The following is a 21281-nucleotide window of genomic DNA, read 5'->3' on the forward strand; positions in this document are numbered from 1 at the left end:
CCTAGAGACTATCATTTCAGGTAAGACTACGGCTTGCAAGTAATAACCTTACATTTGGCTACTTTTTCCTGTTCTTTAAACTCAATGTCATCTTCATACAATCAGAAAAGCCTCCCTTCCTGGTTACTTTGAACAAATTTACTTTCTCTTTTACTATTGCCTAGGCAAACAATCCTGGTGCTGCAGCTCTTTCTGATTATGGAATGTCATCATTAATGGAGACAACACTGACCGAAGTTTCCAGGCCACAATGTGATTTTCTTGCTGTTAAGTCTGTAAACAGCACAACTGTGCTGCTACTTCAGTAGCAGAATTAAGGTTTGTCAAGGTAAGATAATGGAAAAATAAAGCTAAATACATTTACTCATTTTTTAATTGAGCATGAAGCGACTCAAGCTTTTCCCATATGGCGAATTAGGGATTTTGGAAACTTTCCTTTTTTCCATAAAGATACGTGAGGCTTGAGCTGAAGTGCCTACTCTATCACATACAAGTGAGGACCCTAAGCCTAACTTCCCTCTCCAAGGTGACTTGCTCAGTCAAGTTACCAGATACTAATTTTCTGGACATAAATTCCATTACAGACCTGAAGAATCAACTTTTTTTTTTTTTTGGCAAACATGCTATATTCCTGAGAAGTCTTCCAGCTTTGAGACTCATTTTTTTCCAATAAAACTTCTTGGCTAGTTCACATAAATATTTGAAATTTCTAAGAGCTGGGTAACCTTCTCTGAAGCAAGCCCACCTGCTTAATTTCAGTCGCTAATCTAGAACACAGTTGTTTCTGGTTGGCAATTCCTATGCTGCTTATACACATGAACTGAAAACAGGCTTTCAGAATGCATATTTTTATTAGCTAGCAACCAGCTAGGAAGGATTGGCACCAGCTAGATCTGATTTGGTTTGAGTAGACGTTAACAGTACAACATAGGCCATCAGCCAATTTCAATCCAAAGTACCCACCATACAGGCCAATGCAGATATACTCACCCAGGACAAGCAGCAGCTCACACTGGTACACCATAGTATGATAACAAAACACCAGCTTGTCAAGTTCTGTGGCTTTGTCCACATACATTTCCTCATCAAGCCCGATAGCTTGGCCTCCTTCTGTCTTTCAGAGGGGAGAACCTACTTTTCTCTCCAGGAGTTCAGTATTACAAACTCACTGCTGATATAGTTAGCTTACAGCCTAGTAAGTCAGATTTGATAGCCATGCTATGCCAGCACAGACAAATACAAGTTTTGCTGTCTGATTTATCTAACTTGTATAATCCAGCCATAATTTTGACATTACTATCTTTGGTATTTTAGAGCATGCCACTGTTTTATTCAGGGTGTATTTTCCCTACCAGCATCAAACCTAGAACAGTGTTAAGCTCAGTTGTGCCTACCTTACAATACAATTACATCACAGGTACAACATTGCAGTAACTGTAAGGTCATGGCTGAAACATTGTAGAGAGGTAGAGAAAAAACTTGCATTGCTACTGTTCATCTTGCACTTGCATTCTTGCACAGAATGTAAAGGAGTTTTATTCTGACCTTAACTGAAAGATGAGAAGATGATGCTAAGTGTTTAACAGACGCTGAGAATATTGAATAGATGCAGCTAAGTGATTTGGAAAAAAAAAAAAAAAATCACTTAAAATGCTCATTGTCTTTATCTAGGTTTTGCCAACTTGACTTCTAATTTCTCATTTGCTCTGTTCTCTAATTCACATTTATTTTTCCAGTCTAGACACTGTTATTCTGAACATAACAGGTAGTGGAGGACAGGGGACGAACACAGACATAATCAAGAAAAATAAATCAAGATCCTGTCTGAACTCTTTTTATACGCTAAAAATGTACATAGGGCAGTCATCGTATTACTGAAGGATGGCTTCAAGTAAAGACAGAGTTAGAAGTCCAATATTAATAACTGTAGGTAAGCCTTCTGAAGCTTTAGAGCTGCAGTACACCATGTATTGCTAGATATATGTACTTCTTGGAGGAGGAGGAGGGTAGATTCAAGAACAAAGCCTTCAGCATTAAGTATTGTATGCAAATATTGCCTTTAAAATGGGACTCTGGTCACATATGATTAAGGTCTTTTCCATCGAGAAAGCTAACACCTTAGAAATGCAATTTTAAAAACCATTTGAATTTTGTTTAGAGCAGAATTTTAAAGTCTGCTGAAGTCTCAAACACCCCTTGGTGAGCACCATTCAGCCTTAAGTAAGGTCACAAAAAGAATAATGAATTGCCAGGAAAATGTGTTATAAATTTAATTAAGGAAATGATTCAACCAAGAGTTTTCAGAACACTTTTTAATCAAGCCAGAAATCACAACCAACTACCACAACAGGCTTAAAACACTGAACAACAAAATATTGTATGCATACCTCTAAAACATTCCACTTACAAAACTATCAAACGTATCTAAGCATTCATCATAGTGGTTATTGCTCAAATCTAGCTTTCACTATTCAAATTTGTAAGCAAGTCCTATGATAAATTAGAAGTACTTCTCCAAAAAAAAAAATCTTATTCTATCTCTGCATTTTACACATACTTGAATCCAAATTCCAGAAATTACATACATCAACAGAAAATCTTCTTATGAAACCTTTAATAGCTGTTGCGCGAGATACAAAACACAGATGCTTCTACATGGCTCCCAAGTCTGTGAAACAAACCAATTCTGCTGGAAGACTGCTGGGAAGTCTGCTATGCAACATTCTTGTTGCCATTGTCTCTTGGAAATCAAAATAAAAACATTAACCATAGTATTATGTAACTTTCAGCATTACTTTTATGCTGAATTACATACTTGAACTCCAGAATAAATCCAAGCTAAGAGGTCTTCAAGTCTTCTGTGAAATAAAGAACTAACTTAAGGTTACACTACACATTAAACACAGTTTTGTGAATTCAAATGATAAAGGAAAACTTATCCCACTAACTTCCATCAAAATGATTTGAGAACTGAAAATATTTATATTTTGCGTAAAGTCATGGAGTAAATCAATGTGTGTCAGATTTGAGACAGACTATCCTTACAGGAACGTTACATTCTCATTTCAAATTTTGAATTCATTTCAAAAACAGAGAAAGCATGCAACCCTGCTCATTAATGAGCCTTTTACCAGTAAGGCTGCAACTCAGCCTGAACTTTAAATAGAGAAAAAAAGGTACGTCATCACATATTATGCTACAAAAATAATAATTAAAAAAAAAGGGCAGTCCAAACTATAAGACTGGATGATTCTTAAGGGAGCCATTAAAACCTGATACACCTGTACAGCTCCCTGTCATAAAACACAAACATTTCCTGCCTTTGGCACTTCACATCCACAGCACACATTCCACTGATTTCAGATACCTACAGAGCAAGTATTTTGCAGTTTTGTTTTCCTTATAGCTTCAGAGCTTTCATCAATACTTTTCCCTTCATCATAATCCTTAATATTCTTTAAATTTCTAACACAGCCAAGAAATACATCTGTTACATTATTACAAACTGAGAGGGGAAAAATGGAAATATGTTTTATAAAATTGCTTTCTATCCCAGATCCAGAAGACAGTATCTCCAATTTATTTTCCAATAAAATCTTAACTGTTTTTTTTTCCCAAGGAAGTCTGTATCCATCAAAACTCCTTGCATCTTTTTTGTTACTACATTTTCTTGAGATAGGTTTGGGTTTTTTTTTGTTTTTGTTTTTGCTTGGGGAATTATTTTTCCTCTTTTGGAGAAAAGGGAATGGGGAGTTCTCATGTCTTTTGCACTGAAGAAAAAAGACAAAACCAGATTTTTTTGTAAGTACCGTTTAAACAACATCTACTTGCATCATTTCACAATGGCAGCTAAGCTACCTTTCCTTTGTTACATTTCTAAACAGAGAATCCATGAACCTGGATAGCTTGTTTTACTTACCTTTCTTTTCTCTTCATCTGCTGGATCAAATCTGAAAACGGCCCTATTCTGTAAAAAAGAAAAAAAATTTACATTCGTTGGGCACGAACATCACCTGTTAAGCAGGTAACAACTACAAAATTATTATAAGCTCTAGCACTCTGGTTAGAACCTTAACTAATAAAGTGATACCCTGTAAACTCACATCCTTCTCCCATTCTACCCAACAGTAATAGTTTCAGTAAGCAGTTCCAATTAACAATTTCACAGTTACCTCACGGCTAGTGCAGAATGAGCCTTGGTCTATAGGCTGTATTTGTAATAGGAATTAACACCCTTACACAGCACTTTACAAGGCCAAGAAAACATTAGCTATAGTCCTGTGTTTCACAATGATCTTACTACTCAGGCTTCCTAAAGTAGCTCTTGTTTACAAGCTTTTGATTGTACTTTAAAGTGTCGCAACCTGGAATAGCCACAGCATAAGCTTGTCCAGAACACAAGAAGTACAAGTCAAATAAGCCTTAATACAGAGACTACTAAATATTTTCTTCCGTTTCCATGTTGCAGTAATTCTCAAAACACATTATCATGGTATGTTTAACTGTACCTGTAGAAACAAATAAGACAGGTATGGTCTAACAAAGAGTGTTTGTGTGTCTTCGAGCAGTTGAGTTGGTTACTGAGTCTAGTTCCATTTTTTCTTGAATTTATCTTGAAGTATGTTAATAATGAAATACTGCTCAAATGACGGAGTTCAATCTCCAAGTCAAAGGAAAAAGCAGCACTACCAGTAGGTAATTTGATATTTTAAAACTTTCAAGCTAAATGATTGAGCATGATAAATAGCTTCTGAAAAACAAAATCAAAATTTCTATTGCTTTTAACACAAAAGTTTTCTACATCATGCAAGCAATTGAAAAACAACAGTGACTCTCAAAGCACATTAGTGGGCCCCTTGCCTTTCAAAACACAAGCACAAAATTATGCAGAAAGAGCTTGGATATCTACCCTGCCATTAAGGGCTACAATACCAGTTAAGTTCATGAGAACACCACAAAAATAATTCCTTTTATTTATATATTTATTTTTACAGGGTTCCCAACAACAGCTTTTCACTCTTGAATGACACAAATTCACAAAGATAAAAACTAAGGGCATTGACTAATGACTAATAAACTACGAGCAAGCAATCTTTGTATTTGCAGAATATTGAGAGTACTAAAAGATTTTTAGCAACAGTAGTCTAAGCACTGAAGGAACACACATTTGAAATAATCACTAAGAATGGGACAAAACAGAGGAATGAGAATAAAATACCTATTAATTTATTTGATTATAGCTATTTTACAGCCACCTGCAACTGTATTTATCTTCCTACTAAACACACTTTGAAAAGAAAGGATGGATTATCTGCTGTGTTTAGTTCGGAAATATTAAGAAATTGGGTAAAGAGAATTTAGAACACTGCGTCCAGTCTTCTCTGGCTCACAGGCAGTAATTCTTACTTAAAAACACGTTGCAGGCAGCAACTTTGCTGCTATTCCAAACCAAGATGACACAGAATCTTCAGCACTAAGTTCTTCTGATTCTTGTAAATCACAAACACCACTAAGACTTGAAACGTTACCTGCCATCTGTGAACCACTATTAGCCTAGACCTTAACAAAATATATTAAGCATACCTAGTAATCTGGATGTGTAACAGCACTGAGCCACCACATCACTTTCTACTTCTTGTCTCTTGCCACCAGAAAAGAGATGTAGGAAACATTAAGATCAACTTGACAAGTTGGTGTCAAGGTGACAAGGTAAGTGTCATATTGAAATAGTACTAAAAGATTTCCATCCCACTTCAAAAGTATTTAGCTACAGGCAAAGCTCCACACTCAATTTGAAAACTAAAAATCCCAGAACAGAAGCACATCAGTTCCCTCTACCCTTAAAAATGTACCTTAAGCCTCCACAGTTCCCCCCGCAGATGACTTAGAAGGGATGGAATCCAGTATAGCAAATTTCAGAAGTGATGTTTTACATGCATTTTCCCACTGAACACATTACAAAATTTAAGAATGTGTCATTTTCAAGAGTAAATACAGGAGGTAGAAGGGCCCATAATCAGAACCCTCTGTACTGTAGATGTCAGTGAGTTAAAAATCATCAGATGAGTCTAATGGATTCTAGGTCTAATAGTAATTCATAGAGAGTGCCCTGCAGCTGCTCCAATCTCTACATTTAAATTTCTTACACACAAAGATAACCTATGTGGACTTTTGCTCAAACTTCTCTTAGAAGTGCAAGTCAATTACTGTCATGGAAATACTTAAAAATTTACTGCACATAAGATAGCAAACTTAAAGCCACCTCTCAGTGTCTGAAGAACAGCTTTGCATCAGTCCACATTCACATCACTTCTCCCCTAGTCACATTGCTAGAATTCTTTGATGACCTGAAAGTTTATTCCTTCAAAAGATTCCTGAATTTTAATAAATATTTCAACACAATTGCATTTAAGCTACACTCACAGCCAAACCATGAGAGAGCACAAGCTTCATAGAACTTTTGTGCCAGTCACAGAAGTGCCTACACAAAGGACAGTCACCTGTTTTGGTGACATATGTAATCTTCAGAAGCAGACGACAATGCTCTAATAAAATCTAGGTAGCAAGAAGTCCCCATCATAAAAATAAATAAATAAAATTCCACTCAACATCTAGCTTCACCTTAATTTCCACTTCCCAACATTATGAGGAAATGCAGAAACATCTCTAGCTTCTTGACTAAGCATAGATCTTTCAAACTGCAATGAGAGCAGACACCGGATACTTCTTACTACCTGTCAGCATTAAAAGCTCAATCTATTGTGACCCAGCTTTCAGCTGTCTCACCTTTTTCCTTAGCTTGGTCAGAAGCACAAAAAAAGTGAGGTTTGGCAGTCACATTTTACATCCCTCCCCCCAACCACAGAGCTAGTTCTCCAAGTTTTGACACAGTCACTGCCGAAGCGCAGCATGAGCCTCTCTCACGCAGGCCGGCCAAACTGGGTGACAAAGGTCTGCCTACAAAGGGCAACACCTCAGGCAGGTGAGCAATTAAATAGCATTATTCTTTAAGGAAGTTAAGAGTTATGCAATCCAGCCTCTTCCAAGAAGCAGATGCAGGTCAGAAACCTTTAGAAGCAAAAAGGATCATTTTATAGCTTAAGGTTACAGCATGATCACCAGTACCCCACCGTGCTACATGCCAAGCAGACAGAGCAGAGGTAAAACAAGGAGTAAGGGGATCCAGAAGCAATAACTAAGCCTTTCAGTGGGCTTGACCCTTATCGGCTGATATCTCTGATTTTGTGCTCAGATTAAGAAAAAAAAAGAAAAGAAAGAAAGAAAAAAAAATCAAACTGTCTTCCAGGAAGCACAGCCCGCGTACACAGCCCCACTGCCGCCGCGGGGGGTGGTCTGCACAGCGCTGAGGAGGGAGGCGCCCCGAGGGCAGCGGGAAGAGGAAAGGCCGCACGCGGGGGTCCTCCGGGACAGCAACGGGCACCGGCTCCCGCGCGGGCCCCCGGAGCGAGAAGGGGACCTCACGCTCCGGAGAGGGGCGGCGGCAGGGGGCAGCCCCGGCAGGCCGGCGCCGCGGGGGTGCGGAGGCGACACCCCGGGGCACCGGCCCGCGGCGAGCCCGAGGGCTGAGGGGTGCAACGGCCAGCGCGCGCAGCGGGGGAGGCCGCGCGCCCCCGCCTTCCCCCCAACGGCCCGTTACCTCCTCGTTGTACCGGCTCAGGACCTGCTCGACGGCCTCGGCGCCGCCGCGCCCCGCCACGGCCGCCAGCACCGCGCCCAGCTCCATGCCCGCCCGCCGGCCGCCCCGCTCCGCTCCGCTCCGCCGGCTGCGGCCACCGCCCAGGCGCGCCCTGGCCTCCCCCCGCCCCCCGTGACGCAACGCTCCCCTTAGCAACCTCCCGCCCGCCAGAGCGGGCGGACAGAGGGTCCCCGCGCGCTATTGGCTGGAGGAGGCGAGAGCGTGCGCTTCTATTGGCTGCCCTCCGTCTCTCTCTCGGCGGGCACGTGATCGAGGCAGCGCCCGCCCAGCCAGGGTGCTTTTGGGGGGCACAGGACTACGTCTCCCAGCATGCTAAGCGATGTAGCGTGTCGGCGTGGGGCTGGATCTGTGCGGCTTCGGTGCCGCTTGGCGTCACGGGGGTTGTAGTCCGCATGCGCCAACCCCAGCGGCGCGCCCGGCGAAGGTGGGGGCAGGGGCAGGGGCAGCGCAGGACAGGAGTCAGCGGTTCGAATCCCGAGGCGGCCACCGCCGCCCGGGAAGGTGCCAGGCGGCCCCGGGGGCCGTGGGTTACTCAGTGGCACAAAAGGCCTCCTGCCATGTACCCAACTCGTTAGTTTTGTCACCATTCTGCCTCTTTTTTGAGCTATCTGCAGTTCTTGTACTTAACCATCTCCATCACAAGGCAAATGAGCAGCGGCCTCAGGCCTCCGCTGAGGGCAAAGCCCGCGGCCAGTGTGTGGGGTCGGGAGGGCCTCGTTTCAACATGTGGCAGCAAAATAAAACCCAAACAGGTTCAGGGGGGAGGCGAGGGCAGGCACTGCCGGGTTTGTGCAGTTAAACAGGAGCCGGCGAGGCCAGGCAGCACTGCGAGGCCGGTGAACGGGGCCGGGCCCGCGGCGGGCGCTGCTGGGCAGCGTCGCTGTGTCATCAGGCACAGCAAGATTTACCGTTTGTTGGTGGTTTCTTTATTTATTTTTTTAGAAGTTCAAGGTCCCAGAGCGGTGGTTGTACGTGAGAATTCCCAGTTTCCATTTAGAGACAAACCCTAGCATCCACTTTTGGCAGGACATCCCAGCGGCCTTCCCAAAGCCACTGTGCGTCCCTCCCCCGGGGAGAGGGGCTAAAGTCCTATTTTTGGAGGGTGTTAATGTGGCGCCGATGCTGGTGCCGTGCCCCCTGCTGTATTTTGGTCGGGCTGAGCTGGGACACAAAAGCAAAATGACTTGCGATCTTTGGGCTGTGAAGAGCAGCAAAATCCGTCCCCAAAACCGCGTAGCTACTTCTTCTGAGTCAGGTCCCTGCGTGTGATAACGCAGCTTTTGAAAGAAACTCCGTAAAAATAATGTCTTGCTGCTTGTTTGATTTACAGCTTTATAATAAGGCGTGTGCCTGCCCTGATTTACTTCACTGTAGCACACATCAAAACATTTGTTTTATTTGTGCTTTATCAATTACATTTTTTTTAAAATTAAAAAAATAAAAATATAAAGATGGGAGAACCTTACTGGCCCTTTAACAGCACATCGTGATTCATCGTCAGTGCATCTTAGTTTCCACTTTCGGTAGCGTATGAAGGATTAGGATTTCAGTGAAAGAGGGGGACAGAATAAATTGCATCCTCTACCAAAGAGCTGCCAGCCCTTTTCAGATGGGTGCATACCATGAGCCCTTCCCATGTTAGTCCGCTTTATCTAAGCCTTCCAAAGCAATGTCTGCCCCTGAATTTCATGGGTTTCGGGGTCAGTCACGACAGAATTGCAGGGCTGGGGAGGTCAGAGGCCGTTTTTGTCAAAGGGCAGTGACCTTAGCAGCAAGAGGTAGCCTGACAAAACCAGGATTCATGCTAGTGAATGGAGTTCTCACTGCTCTCCCCCCGCTGAGTCTTTTTTCTACCTGGTAATGAAAAATCCTGCAGAATTGTAATAGATTTTTATATCCATCCATACATATATATGCATGGGTGTATACATTTATATTACACATATAAATGTTTATATATATGTATATATATATATATATAGGTACAGATCTCTTTTGTTGTATGTTTCAGTTCATGACAAAAATCACATTTTCAATAAAATGTTTACTGAAAGAGAGAAAGAGAGAAAAAGAATGAAAGAGAGAAGAAGGAAGGAGCGAAAAGAAAGGGAGAGAAAAAAGAGAAGAAAGACAGAAAAGACAGAGGTCTATTATTTTAGCACATGGTATGAAAAACTCCTTCAGAAAGATTTGCATAGTCACATATTTACGTTATATATACTTAAATATGTGGCTAGCAAGTAACAGCAGTTTTAGTTACCATGGGCAAGGGAAAGGTTTAATTAATGGTCTCTGGGCTCCGGCTCAGGGAGTTCGGCAACTCACGCTGTGGTAGTTTAAGAGATTCTTGCCTATAACCAGCCATTCTACTCAGAGGTTGTCATCTTGTATATGATGTAATAAAATAAGCCTCTCACAAGCTGCTGCCCTTCACAGCCTGGTAAATCCCTGTGACCTGAAGACCATAGCAGTTTATATTAATATGGTGGGTTCTGACCTGCAGTGGTTGGGGGTAGGGGAGGCTGCCTTTCCTTGCAATGCTTCTGGTACAGATGGTGATGGTGACCTCTGTTCAGCTGTGTTCAGCAATCTATATATTGCTCCACATGAACATCCAGTTTAAATTTCAAAGCCCTCATCAGGAAGCAGTTCAAAGGTAGATGGAAGTGCATGTTCAGACTCCCGTGGCATCAACATGAGTTTATAAATAAATTTTTTAAAAAAGAAAGACTGTGGGGGTTCCTTTGCAAAAGACTTTCAAAGTTCAAGCCCTATCTAACTAGGAGTCAGACCTATGGGTCTTTCTTATGAGTGCAGAGCTTTGTGGTGCTGCTGTTGGTCAAAATTCCCTCTCCTAGCACTTTGCATACACTGACTAGTTGCAGTTCTCTGTCATTATTGTCTGTGTTGCTGACACTGTGCCCATACCCTTCCTTCTTCCCAAACAGGCTCCCTGGGCTCTTCAAGTCTAGATAATTAAGTTGTCCCCAAACATATTAAAATATATGGCACATTTGTATACTAAAATACTCTCACTTTCTCCTTTAAGTCATTGAGGGTTGGACTTTATTTGGTTTAACATGTTCTTGTAAAAAACATAGGAAGTGCTTCTGACTTTTCTTAAATGATGCAGGGGTTCACCTCCACCCTGCTTCTTCCAAAGTCCCAGCTCTGGGTTTTTGGTCTTTGGGTTACTTATCAGTTCTGTCTGCAAGCATCTAACCAATGAGTCCGGTCCTGGAGAGACCATGGTAGGTCATGGTCAGCAGTCCATCTCCAGCAATCTCCTGTAACTGGAAATTAATCAATGTTTCAGCAACAGTAAATGAGCAAAAGGGGTCATGACTGGGCTCTTGGCAGATGTAATGCAAGGTAGAGGTTTGGGATTCCTCAGGGAAAAGAAAGTGGATTTTTCTACCCTAGTGACACTGCCTTTCCCATATGCATTTCTCTTAGACTTGATGAGGCAGCTGTTCCTATGCTTATTCATGTTTAATAGGCCAGTAAAAATGCTTTGATTTAAATATCTTCAATAACAAAATGCAAAGTAGGACCTTGATCTCAAACACATCACAACTCTATAGACCACTAAAAAACTTCACCACTTAACTTACCTTCTTCAGTGTGGACTGTTTTGCCTGCAGGTAATTTGAATGAGAATAAAATAAATGTGACAAACTGAGCCTGACTTCCACTGACTGCCATCACTCAGAAGAGGGTAGAGTGAATGCACATTGGATAACAATACCAGCTGACTTGGGTAAAATTTCAGCAGGTCTGTGATAGTAACCCAGGAAACAAGATCATCATCACACACCTGAAGATGGAGATAAGCTCTTGCTATGTTTCTGAAAACCCCACTGGGACCCTGGCTGAATGTTTAAGAGCCTAAACACTTGTCAAACCTGGCTTTGAATACACGTCCTCCATCAGTCCTTGCAGATTTCCAGCTCATTCTTGTAGTTACTTTAGACCCCAAACTCCCCCTAGCTTACTCAGCAGTTAAATATACCACACCTGGGAATTTTGCCACTTTATTTACTCACCTTTGGGAAAACAATCTTTCCATTTCCAATGTTATTTAGAAACACCTTTGTTACAACGTACTTCAAGAAGAGAGCACATCTTACCTTTTGGTGAGCAAGAGTAGCTCGGCAGGATTTAAACCAAACAATATACAGTTATTCAACCAATAACAGCTTTGAGCAATTTGCAACTGCAAGCCCATGGGCAGAAGCGCTCATTTGCTGGGTTGTACATATTCTTACATCCTTTGCTAGATAAAGATGTACATTGTCATATTTATGATACTTTGAAGAGTTATCAGCTTGTAGAAACCTCTGTATATATGTGAAGTTAAATGATATAAATTTAATTTCAAGAACTTTATTTGAGTGTGAAAACCCCTCATATACCTTGCACAACTGTACAAATAACACTTATGTCCATTTTAGGCATAAACATCGTTATTATCACACTGGGTGCTATAAAAGATTTTATTTACAAAACAGTTACTAAAATGCCTGATGTCATATGTCCATTTATTTATTTCTTACCCATAGGGTAATAGGTCCACCATAATTGCTTGGTGCATTTTATAATACAGAAGAAAAAGCTATGTTAATAAAATCTAACAAAAACTCACAAATAGCTACAAATCTGACAGAAAATGTCTACGAAAATTCTCCCAAAAATACAATACATTTTTCCACACATACACAGTACAGAATAAGTTCAAAGGCACAGCTTTGAATTTTGCTTTTGTAGAAGTGTGTAGAATTATCATCATGTGAAGGAATTGAGAGAACAGTTTCATACCTGTCAATAGGTAATGAGATGACTAACCATGTTTGCATTGTCATTTTTACATAATTGCTTCATATTTAACATATGTGGCTCTGAATCCAAAATCTTCCCAGTCCCCAAGTCCCTTCTTAACCTTGTCATTACTGACCAGAGAAGCTAATTTTTTCCAGATTGTGCAAACTTAACACAAATACATATATAATAAGAACAATAGTCAACTTAAGGCAGTGTATAATTCAATGCTACATGTCTTTTTTTCTCTTTTGTAAAGATCAGGCTTATTGGATCAACAGAAAGGTGCATCAATATACAAAAAGTTAGGTGTAAACTGAAATCTATAACAACACGTCTTTCAAGGAGCCCAGAAGAGGAACCAATACAAACAAGTGATGACTTGGCAGAATGTTTTTAAGGAATGCATTAGCAGTTTAAAAGAAGAACAGATGCCAGAGCTTTGTTGAAAGTGAACTTTCTGTCTTTAACTCAAATTATAAATAGATTCCTTTCAGTATTTCTCTATATGACCCTTTAACATTCGTCAATAAGGAAGCGGGGGGGAGGAGAAATGGCTCACTGGAACTGACATCACACAGCATTGGCCCACGTGCCGGAATTAAAAAAGGCACAGATCGGCCTAAGTAACGGTCCAGAATAGCACAAAAATCTTGTTCAGTTACGAGAACATTCTGTCACACTGGTCTGCAAAACACCCATGTTACGAACTACATTTATCTGCCCAGGATCTTTCTTGTCTTCACCTCCATTGAAGAATGTCCATGAAAAGTCCCACATAATATAAAATTTTAATAACTCTTTAAAGTACAAGGGCTCAGCGGATACCAGTCATTTTCATTTGGCCCAACCTGTGGTGGCTTCCCCATTGATGTAGGCAAAGCCAGGAAAGTGTTGCATGTGCTCATATTCAGAATTTCTGCGCGTAGTCAGAGGGGTGTACATGTCACTAGAATTTCCATATCTTGTGGAGTGCATGGATGGACTCGTGTAGCAAGAGTTTGCAGATGGGACTTCTGGCCAGCGAGGAGTCACTGGTGTTGGATGCAGCCTGGGAGTACTGCTCATCAAACACGGCTCCATCCGTGATGTAGGGCTATTGAAAGGGTACTACAATGAAAAATGAAAAGAAAGAAAAACAAATTAAAGAAATATCTACCACATGCTTATTTTTAAAGTAAGGGCTCTTGGTATCACAACTGCCTGTTTAACCAAAGCAAACTCATATGAATTAGCAACCTCCCAACTTGGTAACATATTGAAGGTGAAGTATCAATGCCTGCAGTCAATTCAAAGTGTAAGAGAAAGTTTTGCAAAGGAGTAACAGCATTTAAATATCAAAGGAATTTATCAAAAAGAGCTAACTGCTGGCCGATATTTCCAACAGTAGAAAAATAAATTGAATTTCTCTAATCTTTTTCTCATATCTTTTACTGGGAAACTTGCTATTTGGTAAATAGCAGAGCATAAACTGTCCCAGCTCTACTGTGCTCACTCTGCTGTGTTTTCAGGGAGGAGGGTGAAAGGGTCTTTACTACTTAAAGGGTGCCTTTCCTTTTAAATGTTCACAAGCCACCCTGCAGAAAATTACTAGAGGCTGGCTTCAAAGAGGGCAGCTAACTGGAGAACTTGCAAAAAGAGGCAGAAGAATCTCTCTATTCCCCAGCTGTCCACAGTGACAGTTGGAAACTAGAAACCAGAGAAGTTTGACAAACACCTCCTGCTAAGGAGAAGATGTGCTGAGGATAGGCAGAAAAACAGAGAACAACATTTGCCTTCTGTAGCCACAGGCTGCCCAGTGACAGGCAGTAAACCAAGCCTATGAGTGCTTCCTTAACATGTATTTATTTTACTGCCTGACTTAAGGGGAGCTGATTATGTATGCTGTGCCTAAGAAATGGGTGTCCCTGCCTTATCCTCATATTATCCATTTGCATCACAGCAGTGGTTAGGAACCCCATTCCCCTTGGCCAGCCATGTATCTTCAGCTCTCTTATGTTTTACACCTTTTTGGCATGATGGTCTCTAGCCAGTTCACATGGTCATTGGGAGCACTGCAAGACTGGGACACAGGGCTATGCTTTTTATACAAAACTGTCATAATTTTAAATTTCATTATCTTGAGTTTTTGATGTGGTGATATTTTTTAGCTAGAAAGCTTTCACCAGAGTAGGACCATCACCTCTTGTGGATCTGACCTTTCCCCATCTCACAAGCTGCATCCCCAAAGCTTTATACGGTTGAGGACTATAAGACCCGTTCCCTATATATTGCAGGGCCACGGAGGGAGGAGCTGCAGTAGCTTTTCAAAGGAGGGAAATGACAGTCGTTCCCAAAGGGTCTTATTACATGACTACACTACTGGATTGGGCTGGGTGTAATCAGTTGTATAAATGGGTTCTCCAAGGCGATTACAGCAATGTCCTCACGAGGAGTTTCTGCTGGCTGCCTTCACACCACAGCCAGGAAGGCTGCCCTGCCTTCGCAAATATATTTGAATCACTCACAAGCCTCAGGAAGAGCAAAAGCCAGATGCTGGCCACTCTAATGAGGGAGGTGATGGAGAAGACTGCTTCTGACCAACTGAAAATTCATGAAATATTTCAGTCAGCAATTTAGCATATCCCACCATGTACTGGGGAGACAGGCCAGTTAGCAGATGAGAGGGAAGAAGTCAATGTTGTACAGTGCATGGTTTAACATCTGCTTCTCATCTCCTCAGAGCCTGTGGACTTATCTGTGCAAACAGGTGCTGAAATAGACCCGTAAAGGACAACACTAGACAATAAAATACTGTCTGTAAAGGACAACACTAGAACGGCAACACTCCAACTGGTTCTAATGCAGCTAACAGAATAGCTGTATTGGCATTACTGGCAACATTTCTATACAAGATCATCTGTATTTTCCTTCCTCATCCCAGAGAAAGGTTTTTCCATAGAAAAAATTCAGTAGAACTTAGGCACTAACCGCATGAATCCTTGTATTTCTTTCTAGAAAGCCTGGCTTTCCAGAAGCTTGTGCTGAAGACAAGATCTACCAGTGCCCATCAACAGTGCAAGTCATGCTTTGAAGCTTTGTATGAGGTGACGACAATTTAGGACCACGGCTCTCTCATTTAAATAGTTAAGGACAAAGCGCTCTGTCAAAAGACAACCAACCTGCACTTATATTAAGTAAACATATGGGGTTCCAGAAAAAAGTTCAACACTTTTCAAATTTTTAAAGTTTTGGACACTAGTTAGTAGATTTAAAATGCAGCTTTCCTAGACTGCACAGACAATACATTAAAGTAACTCATTTTCAGCTGATTGCCTTCACCTGCACATCTTGCTGAACAAAGCCCCTGCCATAATAAATACAGAGGAAATAAGTTGTCACATTATTCTGTATAGCATCAGAGTTAAATTCATTTCACTTGAATTTAGTTCTCAAAAAGTTAGGCATCTAATAAAAGAGAGTCATCTGTGCTCTGCCTACAACCACCAGAGGGATTCATCAAACCATGAGATAAATATTTTGAACAGAACGTGAGCAGTCCTAAGAAGATGGCTCTTCTCTTCATCCTGCTACATGATATAAACCATTAGTTAGATTTCCAAAAGTTGTTTTCCCTAGATGATCTCAGATGTTCCAGAAACGGCTATTTCACTGTGTACAAAATGCTTTGAAATGGTAGTACCAGGATGGACCATTGCGAAAAACAAAATACAGAAATAACTGCTTTTCTGTGTGTCGTGTGGAGCTGCAAGATGTGAGCTGAGGTAGCAAAGCACTGCTTTGACTGCAGAAGGTTTTACTTTATACCAGTTATCATGGTCTTCGTCTTTATTACTCATTGATTTATATCTGAATTTGCTTTTGACTGTTCTATTAAAGAGCCTAGTTCTGTCTAGGTTAATCTAGACTTTTGCTATAATATACCAATGATTATCTCGTCTTCCTTCCCAATGCACCAATCGATCTGCTCTGCTGTTAACGACAGAAGGGCCTTTTGCCATCCTGACTTGGCGTAGTTTTCCTTTGAGGCTGTGAAACTCAGTCTGTGACTTAGAATGGGAGAATTACTTGCTTTCATACCCCTTACAAATGACAAGAGAAAGCCTCAGCTTCAGCCACTCTCATTTGCTACTGCTAATTTGCAGACTGTGAAACTTTCATCTATGAGCAATAGAAACAAAATTAACGCTGGGAATACAGTGCAGGGTCTCTAGGTTGTACATGGCATTATGTGGGGAAGCCACATAATATCTGTTAGGTACTTCAGACATGAAAAAAAAAAAAAAAGTGCCATTTGGGGATTAAAACCTTGCTTTACAGAATAAACTGTGGGGTGCGCTGCAAAGGAAAGTGAATCCTCCTCCGGCTTGCAGGCAAGGGCTGAGGAAGCTTTTCTTGCTAAGAAGGCAGGTCATTAGGGCTGTGCATAAGGGCGCAGGATACAGTACGCTGCTCTTCCTTTCCATCAAGCATACCCAATGCAGCTGTGTTTATGACTGTGTCATGATTGTAGAAAGAATGATTGCTTGAAAATAATACAGACTCCAAATATCTAGTATTTTACAATAAATTCTGTTATGACTGAGTCCAACATGGAAAGTTTTGTAATGGTAGGTCAGCTAGTTGCAAGTGAGTCAGTGACTTCTTTTTCCCTACAGTGAAGAGACTATTGAAAGACAATATTTTTAAAGTACCCATTGGCCCCTGCCTGACTATTAACTCACCCAATGAAGCATCTATTCAGCCTTGTTGGAGTGTCCAAAGCATAGCCATCTGGGCGGATGCCTGCCCATGCTGCCTGAATCACCTTTCACACTCTACATCCGGTTTAATGAAGAGTGCTTAAGCATGCTGAACTCAAAACACTGGGGCCTAGTGATCTTTGCCAGATATAAAAGCGACATTTGTTGGAGGGCTCTTGACAGGAAATTACCATTTTCTGGGTTAACTCACACTTGCTGCTACTGCTGCTTTTAAACCTAGACAAGAAGCTCTTTAAGTCTGGGAGACTTTAAGCAGATTATTGTTTAGGCCTTGCCCAAAAATATAAAATTAACTCAATTTCTTTTAGTATTATTTTAGAAAATACTACATTAAATGTGTCCTCCCACCAAGCGAAGCCTGAGTTCCTGCACTGTGAGGATGAAGAATAATCTCTTTATTCTTATCCTCAACTTGCTGACTGATTATGCATGGAGGTGAAAGGTGTCTCTGTCCAAGCAGCAAAATATTTTGCTTATGAATGTGGCTCTGACTTTACATTGCATTAGCTCACACTTTTGCAGAATGTTGTAAGTCAGTATTGTAGATTAGACACTACTTTAGGATTTCCAAGTAACTCTTACCAGAAAATATAGCTATTGTGAAGAACAGGCTATAAATGAACTTTATAAAAATATACTTAACATCTCAAAGTGCAGTTATCAGAATTATTTATTGATTGCTCCTTTCTAACCCATAGTCTTTTCTCTACAAAATGAAGCTTTTTGAATCTCAGTCTGTCAGATAGGTTGGGTGAAATTTTCATGTCAGACTAAGTGATTTTGGTATTTTGGGGAGTGACATTTGGAACCTTATGAAAATGCTATTTGTAATTACTTTTTAAAAAGTCCAAACATCTGTTTCCTGTTTCATTCAATACATAATTACTTCAACTACATTCTAACAATCTCAAGTCATTTATGAAGCCATATAATTAGGAACAATAATTCTTGTTTCATGGGCCGGATATGGACAGTATTTTTTTCTTGCTGTTCTTACTAGCTTTTAGATAACAGAAAGTTATTGGGATGGATGATGTATGGGACAAGGTATATTATTTTTACTGTACTGGTATAGTATAGGGTTATGCAGTATATATACTAGGAGGACAAGAACTTTTCCCCTTAGAGCATCTTTTTCCTGTGAAGTAGAAGGGACAGAACAATGTGAATGGATGCTAAAACACAGTCTTTTTCTGGGAGAGGATTTCCTCAGCTCCTCTACCAGAAAAGAAAGCAGTAATACTTTCTTCCAGTATCACCTCTCTTGTAAATCCTACTGTAGAGGCATGTCAAAGGAAGTGAAGACATGGCTAGCTAGTATTGCAGCATGCAACACTGCACAGAGAAACCCAGCAGAGCAGCAACTGATAGGACATGTCTGAGAAGCTGTGTCAGACTATTGCAGACCTAGGAGCAGCTTATGATAATCACAGAATAGACACTGCTTAAAGCTCCTCAAGCTCCTTCAACTGTGACCCAGTGCTATGCTCTGTGCCTCTGAAAGGTGAAGATCCAACCCACTGGGTAACAGTAGATTGTATCTACTACACCATGGCTAAATGGCAGCTTCCTGACACTGAGCCCCTACCCCATCTTCTGAGATCAAGTTTGCATGAAAAGGCTGGAAGGGAGCCGCAGCTCCAGCGGGTTCCCACTCAGGATGACTGAGAGAACAGGATGCCAGTGTGCACCACAGGCTACATCTGCCTTGCAGTGTACATGCTGGCCTTAGGCAATCCCCGTGTGAAACAGCATCCATCAGAGGAGAAACTAAACAGATGATAACTCTTCAGTCTGGAAAAGAGATGACAGGAAGGAGATAGAAGGAATGATGGAGATCTGTAAACCTCAAATGCCCTTGAGCAGGTGAATAGGGAATGAATAGTCCCTGTTCCTCACTGCCCAAAAGACAAAGGGCACCTGATGCAATTATGAGGGAGCAGGTTTAAAATTAACAGGGAAATATATTTTTCATACAACCTACCCTTAAGGAGTCTAAAAGTACAAAAAAGCTCAAATAAAGACAGACCAGAATAATGGAGAGTGATGGTTACAAAACACGACAGTTCAGCTGCTGCTTCTTGCTCCAGATGTCACTAGATCAGCTCTTGCCAAAAACAGGGTGGCTATGAAAGGCCCTCTATCTCTACCTGGCCTATTTCTAATAATTTTTCTCCACACATTTGTTTCTGGCCATTGTCAGAAATAGAACACAGCTAGATGGACCTACATTATTCACTACAGCTATGTATTACAGAACTTATATACCATGTTTACCATTTGCAGTATTGCATGTACAGTGATGAACATTCATATGACTTGCAGACATATTAGGATACAGAAGTATGTACTGCTGCAGATTGTTCTAATTACTCTTCATAATTCTGTTTGTCTACTTGTGTTTTAAGAAAAAAAATTACTGAAGCCTTAATTAATTTGTATCTAGAAAAGAAGTGGAATGAAATTTGAAACACTTATTAATGGTCTGAGAGAGGATCAAGACCTGTCCAGCAAGGTCTCCTGCAGATAGAAGCTCTGATCAAAGGCTAGCCAAATGTAGATAGTGGAAATGGATTAGGTGGTGACATTATGTAGGGGTTACTTTTGAAGACGTATCTCCCTGCTAAACTTGACATAGGTTGACAAGACTGCTCAGAGGCTGTTAGACAGAGTTGTGGTCTATTTCCTACCATAGCCTCTGGTTCAGCTAGAACTACACAACATACTACAAAACATAAAGTTCAGTACGGATTTGTTTATGTACACACATTACACAGTTCCCTTCTAAATGATGCCAGAACTAGCACTGCATAATTGAATGCAGTTCTGCACTACTTTATTTGTGTGCCACGCTCTTGGCTAGTAAGCAAAGTCAAGGAAGGGGCAACCAGACCCAAAGTTACAAGGAAGGGTAGGTTCTGAGAATTATTGACAGATGCTGGTATATGAAAAAAATACTCAGGTTAAGACTAAGGTTCACTTAAAGAGGCTATCCCTGTCACCCAAAAGACTCTTCTAGCCTTCAGTAGGAATTAGTCAGCCTGTATTGCCAGAAGGAGCTAGTTCTAGGCTCATGCTGGGTTAGCAGCTGCAGAAATCACTTTGTTAGAGTATTTACCTCTCTATAAAGCCTTTTACAAGCCATTGCCTCCACTCTTTTGCCTTCCTATCCACCCGAGAGTTGTTGATCTTTCTGAAACTCTGAGCTACTTATCACAGTCTCCATATAACCCAACGTTGTGAGACGCATACTACATTCCTCTGTGAGCCAAGCTAAATACCAAGACTATCTTGGAGCTGGGAAATAACAATCCTCAAGGGCTTTGACCAAACTGTTACAGGATGGTCCCACACAGTGGACATGCTGCTGTGATGCACGGTGCCCAGTGGCATCAGCATCAGCAACTGCCACTGTCTCACTTCCTCTGACACCAAGGGATTCAAATTGTCTAGAAGCCTCTCGCTAACACAGCCCCACTGCTACTCAGATGATATGCGCCTGTCTTGGGACCTCTGTCTGCACTGCTCAAGAGTTGTATGTAGTACAAGAATCAGAGGTAAACAACTCCATCCCCAGCACAGCCCGCTGTAAGGACTCCAATGACAAAACCATAGCAGACCTCCAAAAAATGAACACAATCAACCATTGTATGTCTCTGATTGTGTGTGAGATTGGGAACAATGTGCTACATGTTGGCCACTACAATCTAAAGGATCACCTATTCCCTTCCCATTCCCAGCAGTATAGTCTCCCCCTTTCGTGCAAATAAGTTACTCTCTCCATCCCCGTTGTGCCAACTCCACTCTTTTTGTTGATGGTCTGTAAATCATGTCTGTGAAATGACCCATCTTAAAGCTCTACTGAAAAAAGAAAAACATGAAACACTCCTCTGTTTTTCTTCAGGAACGTTTCCTTGCTCTGAGCTGGATAAAATTCACAATAACTGAGCTGATAAAAGGTGGAGTATTTTGCTTTCTTCTGT

General features: G+C 41.2%; 2 protein-coding genes across 5 annotated transcripts in view; both read right to left on the reverse strand.

Moving 5' to 3' along the window:
- RIC8B (RIC8 guanine nucleotide exchange factor B) overlaps positions 1 to 7756 on the reverse strand; it is a 39424-nt gene extending 31668 nt beyond the window's left edge. For 2 of the 4 annotated variants that reach the window (XM_062589090.1, XM_062589081.1), the window contains exons 1-2: positions 7658 to 7756; positions 3920 to 3967 (exon numbers count right to left, since the gene is read on the reverse strand). In XM_062589090.1, coding sequence (XP_062445074.1) covers positions 3920 to 3967; positions 7658 to 7744 — 135 coding nt within the window. In that variant the 5' untranslated portion in view covers positions 7745 to 7756. The remainder of the gene's footprint in view (positions 1 to 3919; positions 3968 to 7657) is intronic. The other 2 variants (XM_062589101.1, XM_062589109.1) reach the window with 2 other exon arrangements.
- Positions 7757 to 13372: 5616 nt separating this feature from the next.
- The window catches only part of RFX4 (regulatory factor X4), a 93815-nt gene continuing 85906 nt past the window's right edge, over positions 13373 to 21281 (reverse strand). The window contains exon 18 of the mRNA XM_062593924.1: positions 13373 to 13645. Coding sequence (XP_062449908.1) covers positions 13373 to 13645 — 273 coding nt within the window. The remainder of the gene's footprint in view (positions 13646 to 21281) is intronic.

The sequence above is a fragment of the Rhea pennata genome, chromosome 1 (genome assembly GCF_028389875.1).
Source record: "Rhea pennata isolate bPtePen1 chromosome 1, bPtePen1.pri, whole genome shotgun sequence".
NCBI lineage: Eukaryota > Metazoa > Chordata > Aves > Rheiformes > Rheidae > Rhea > Rhea pennata.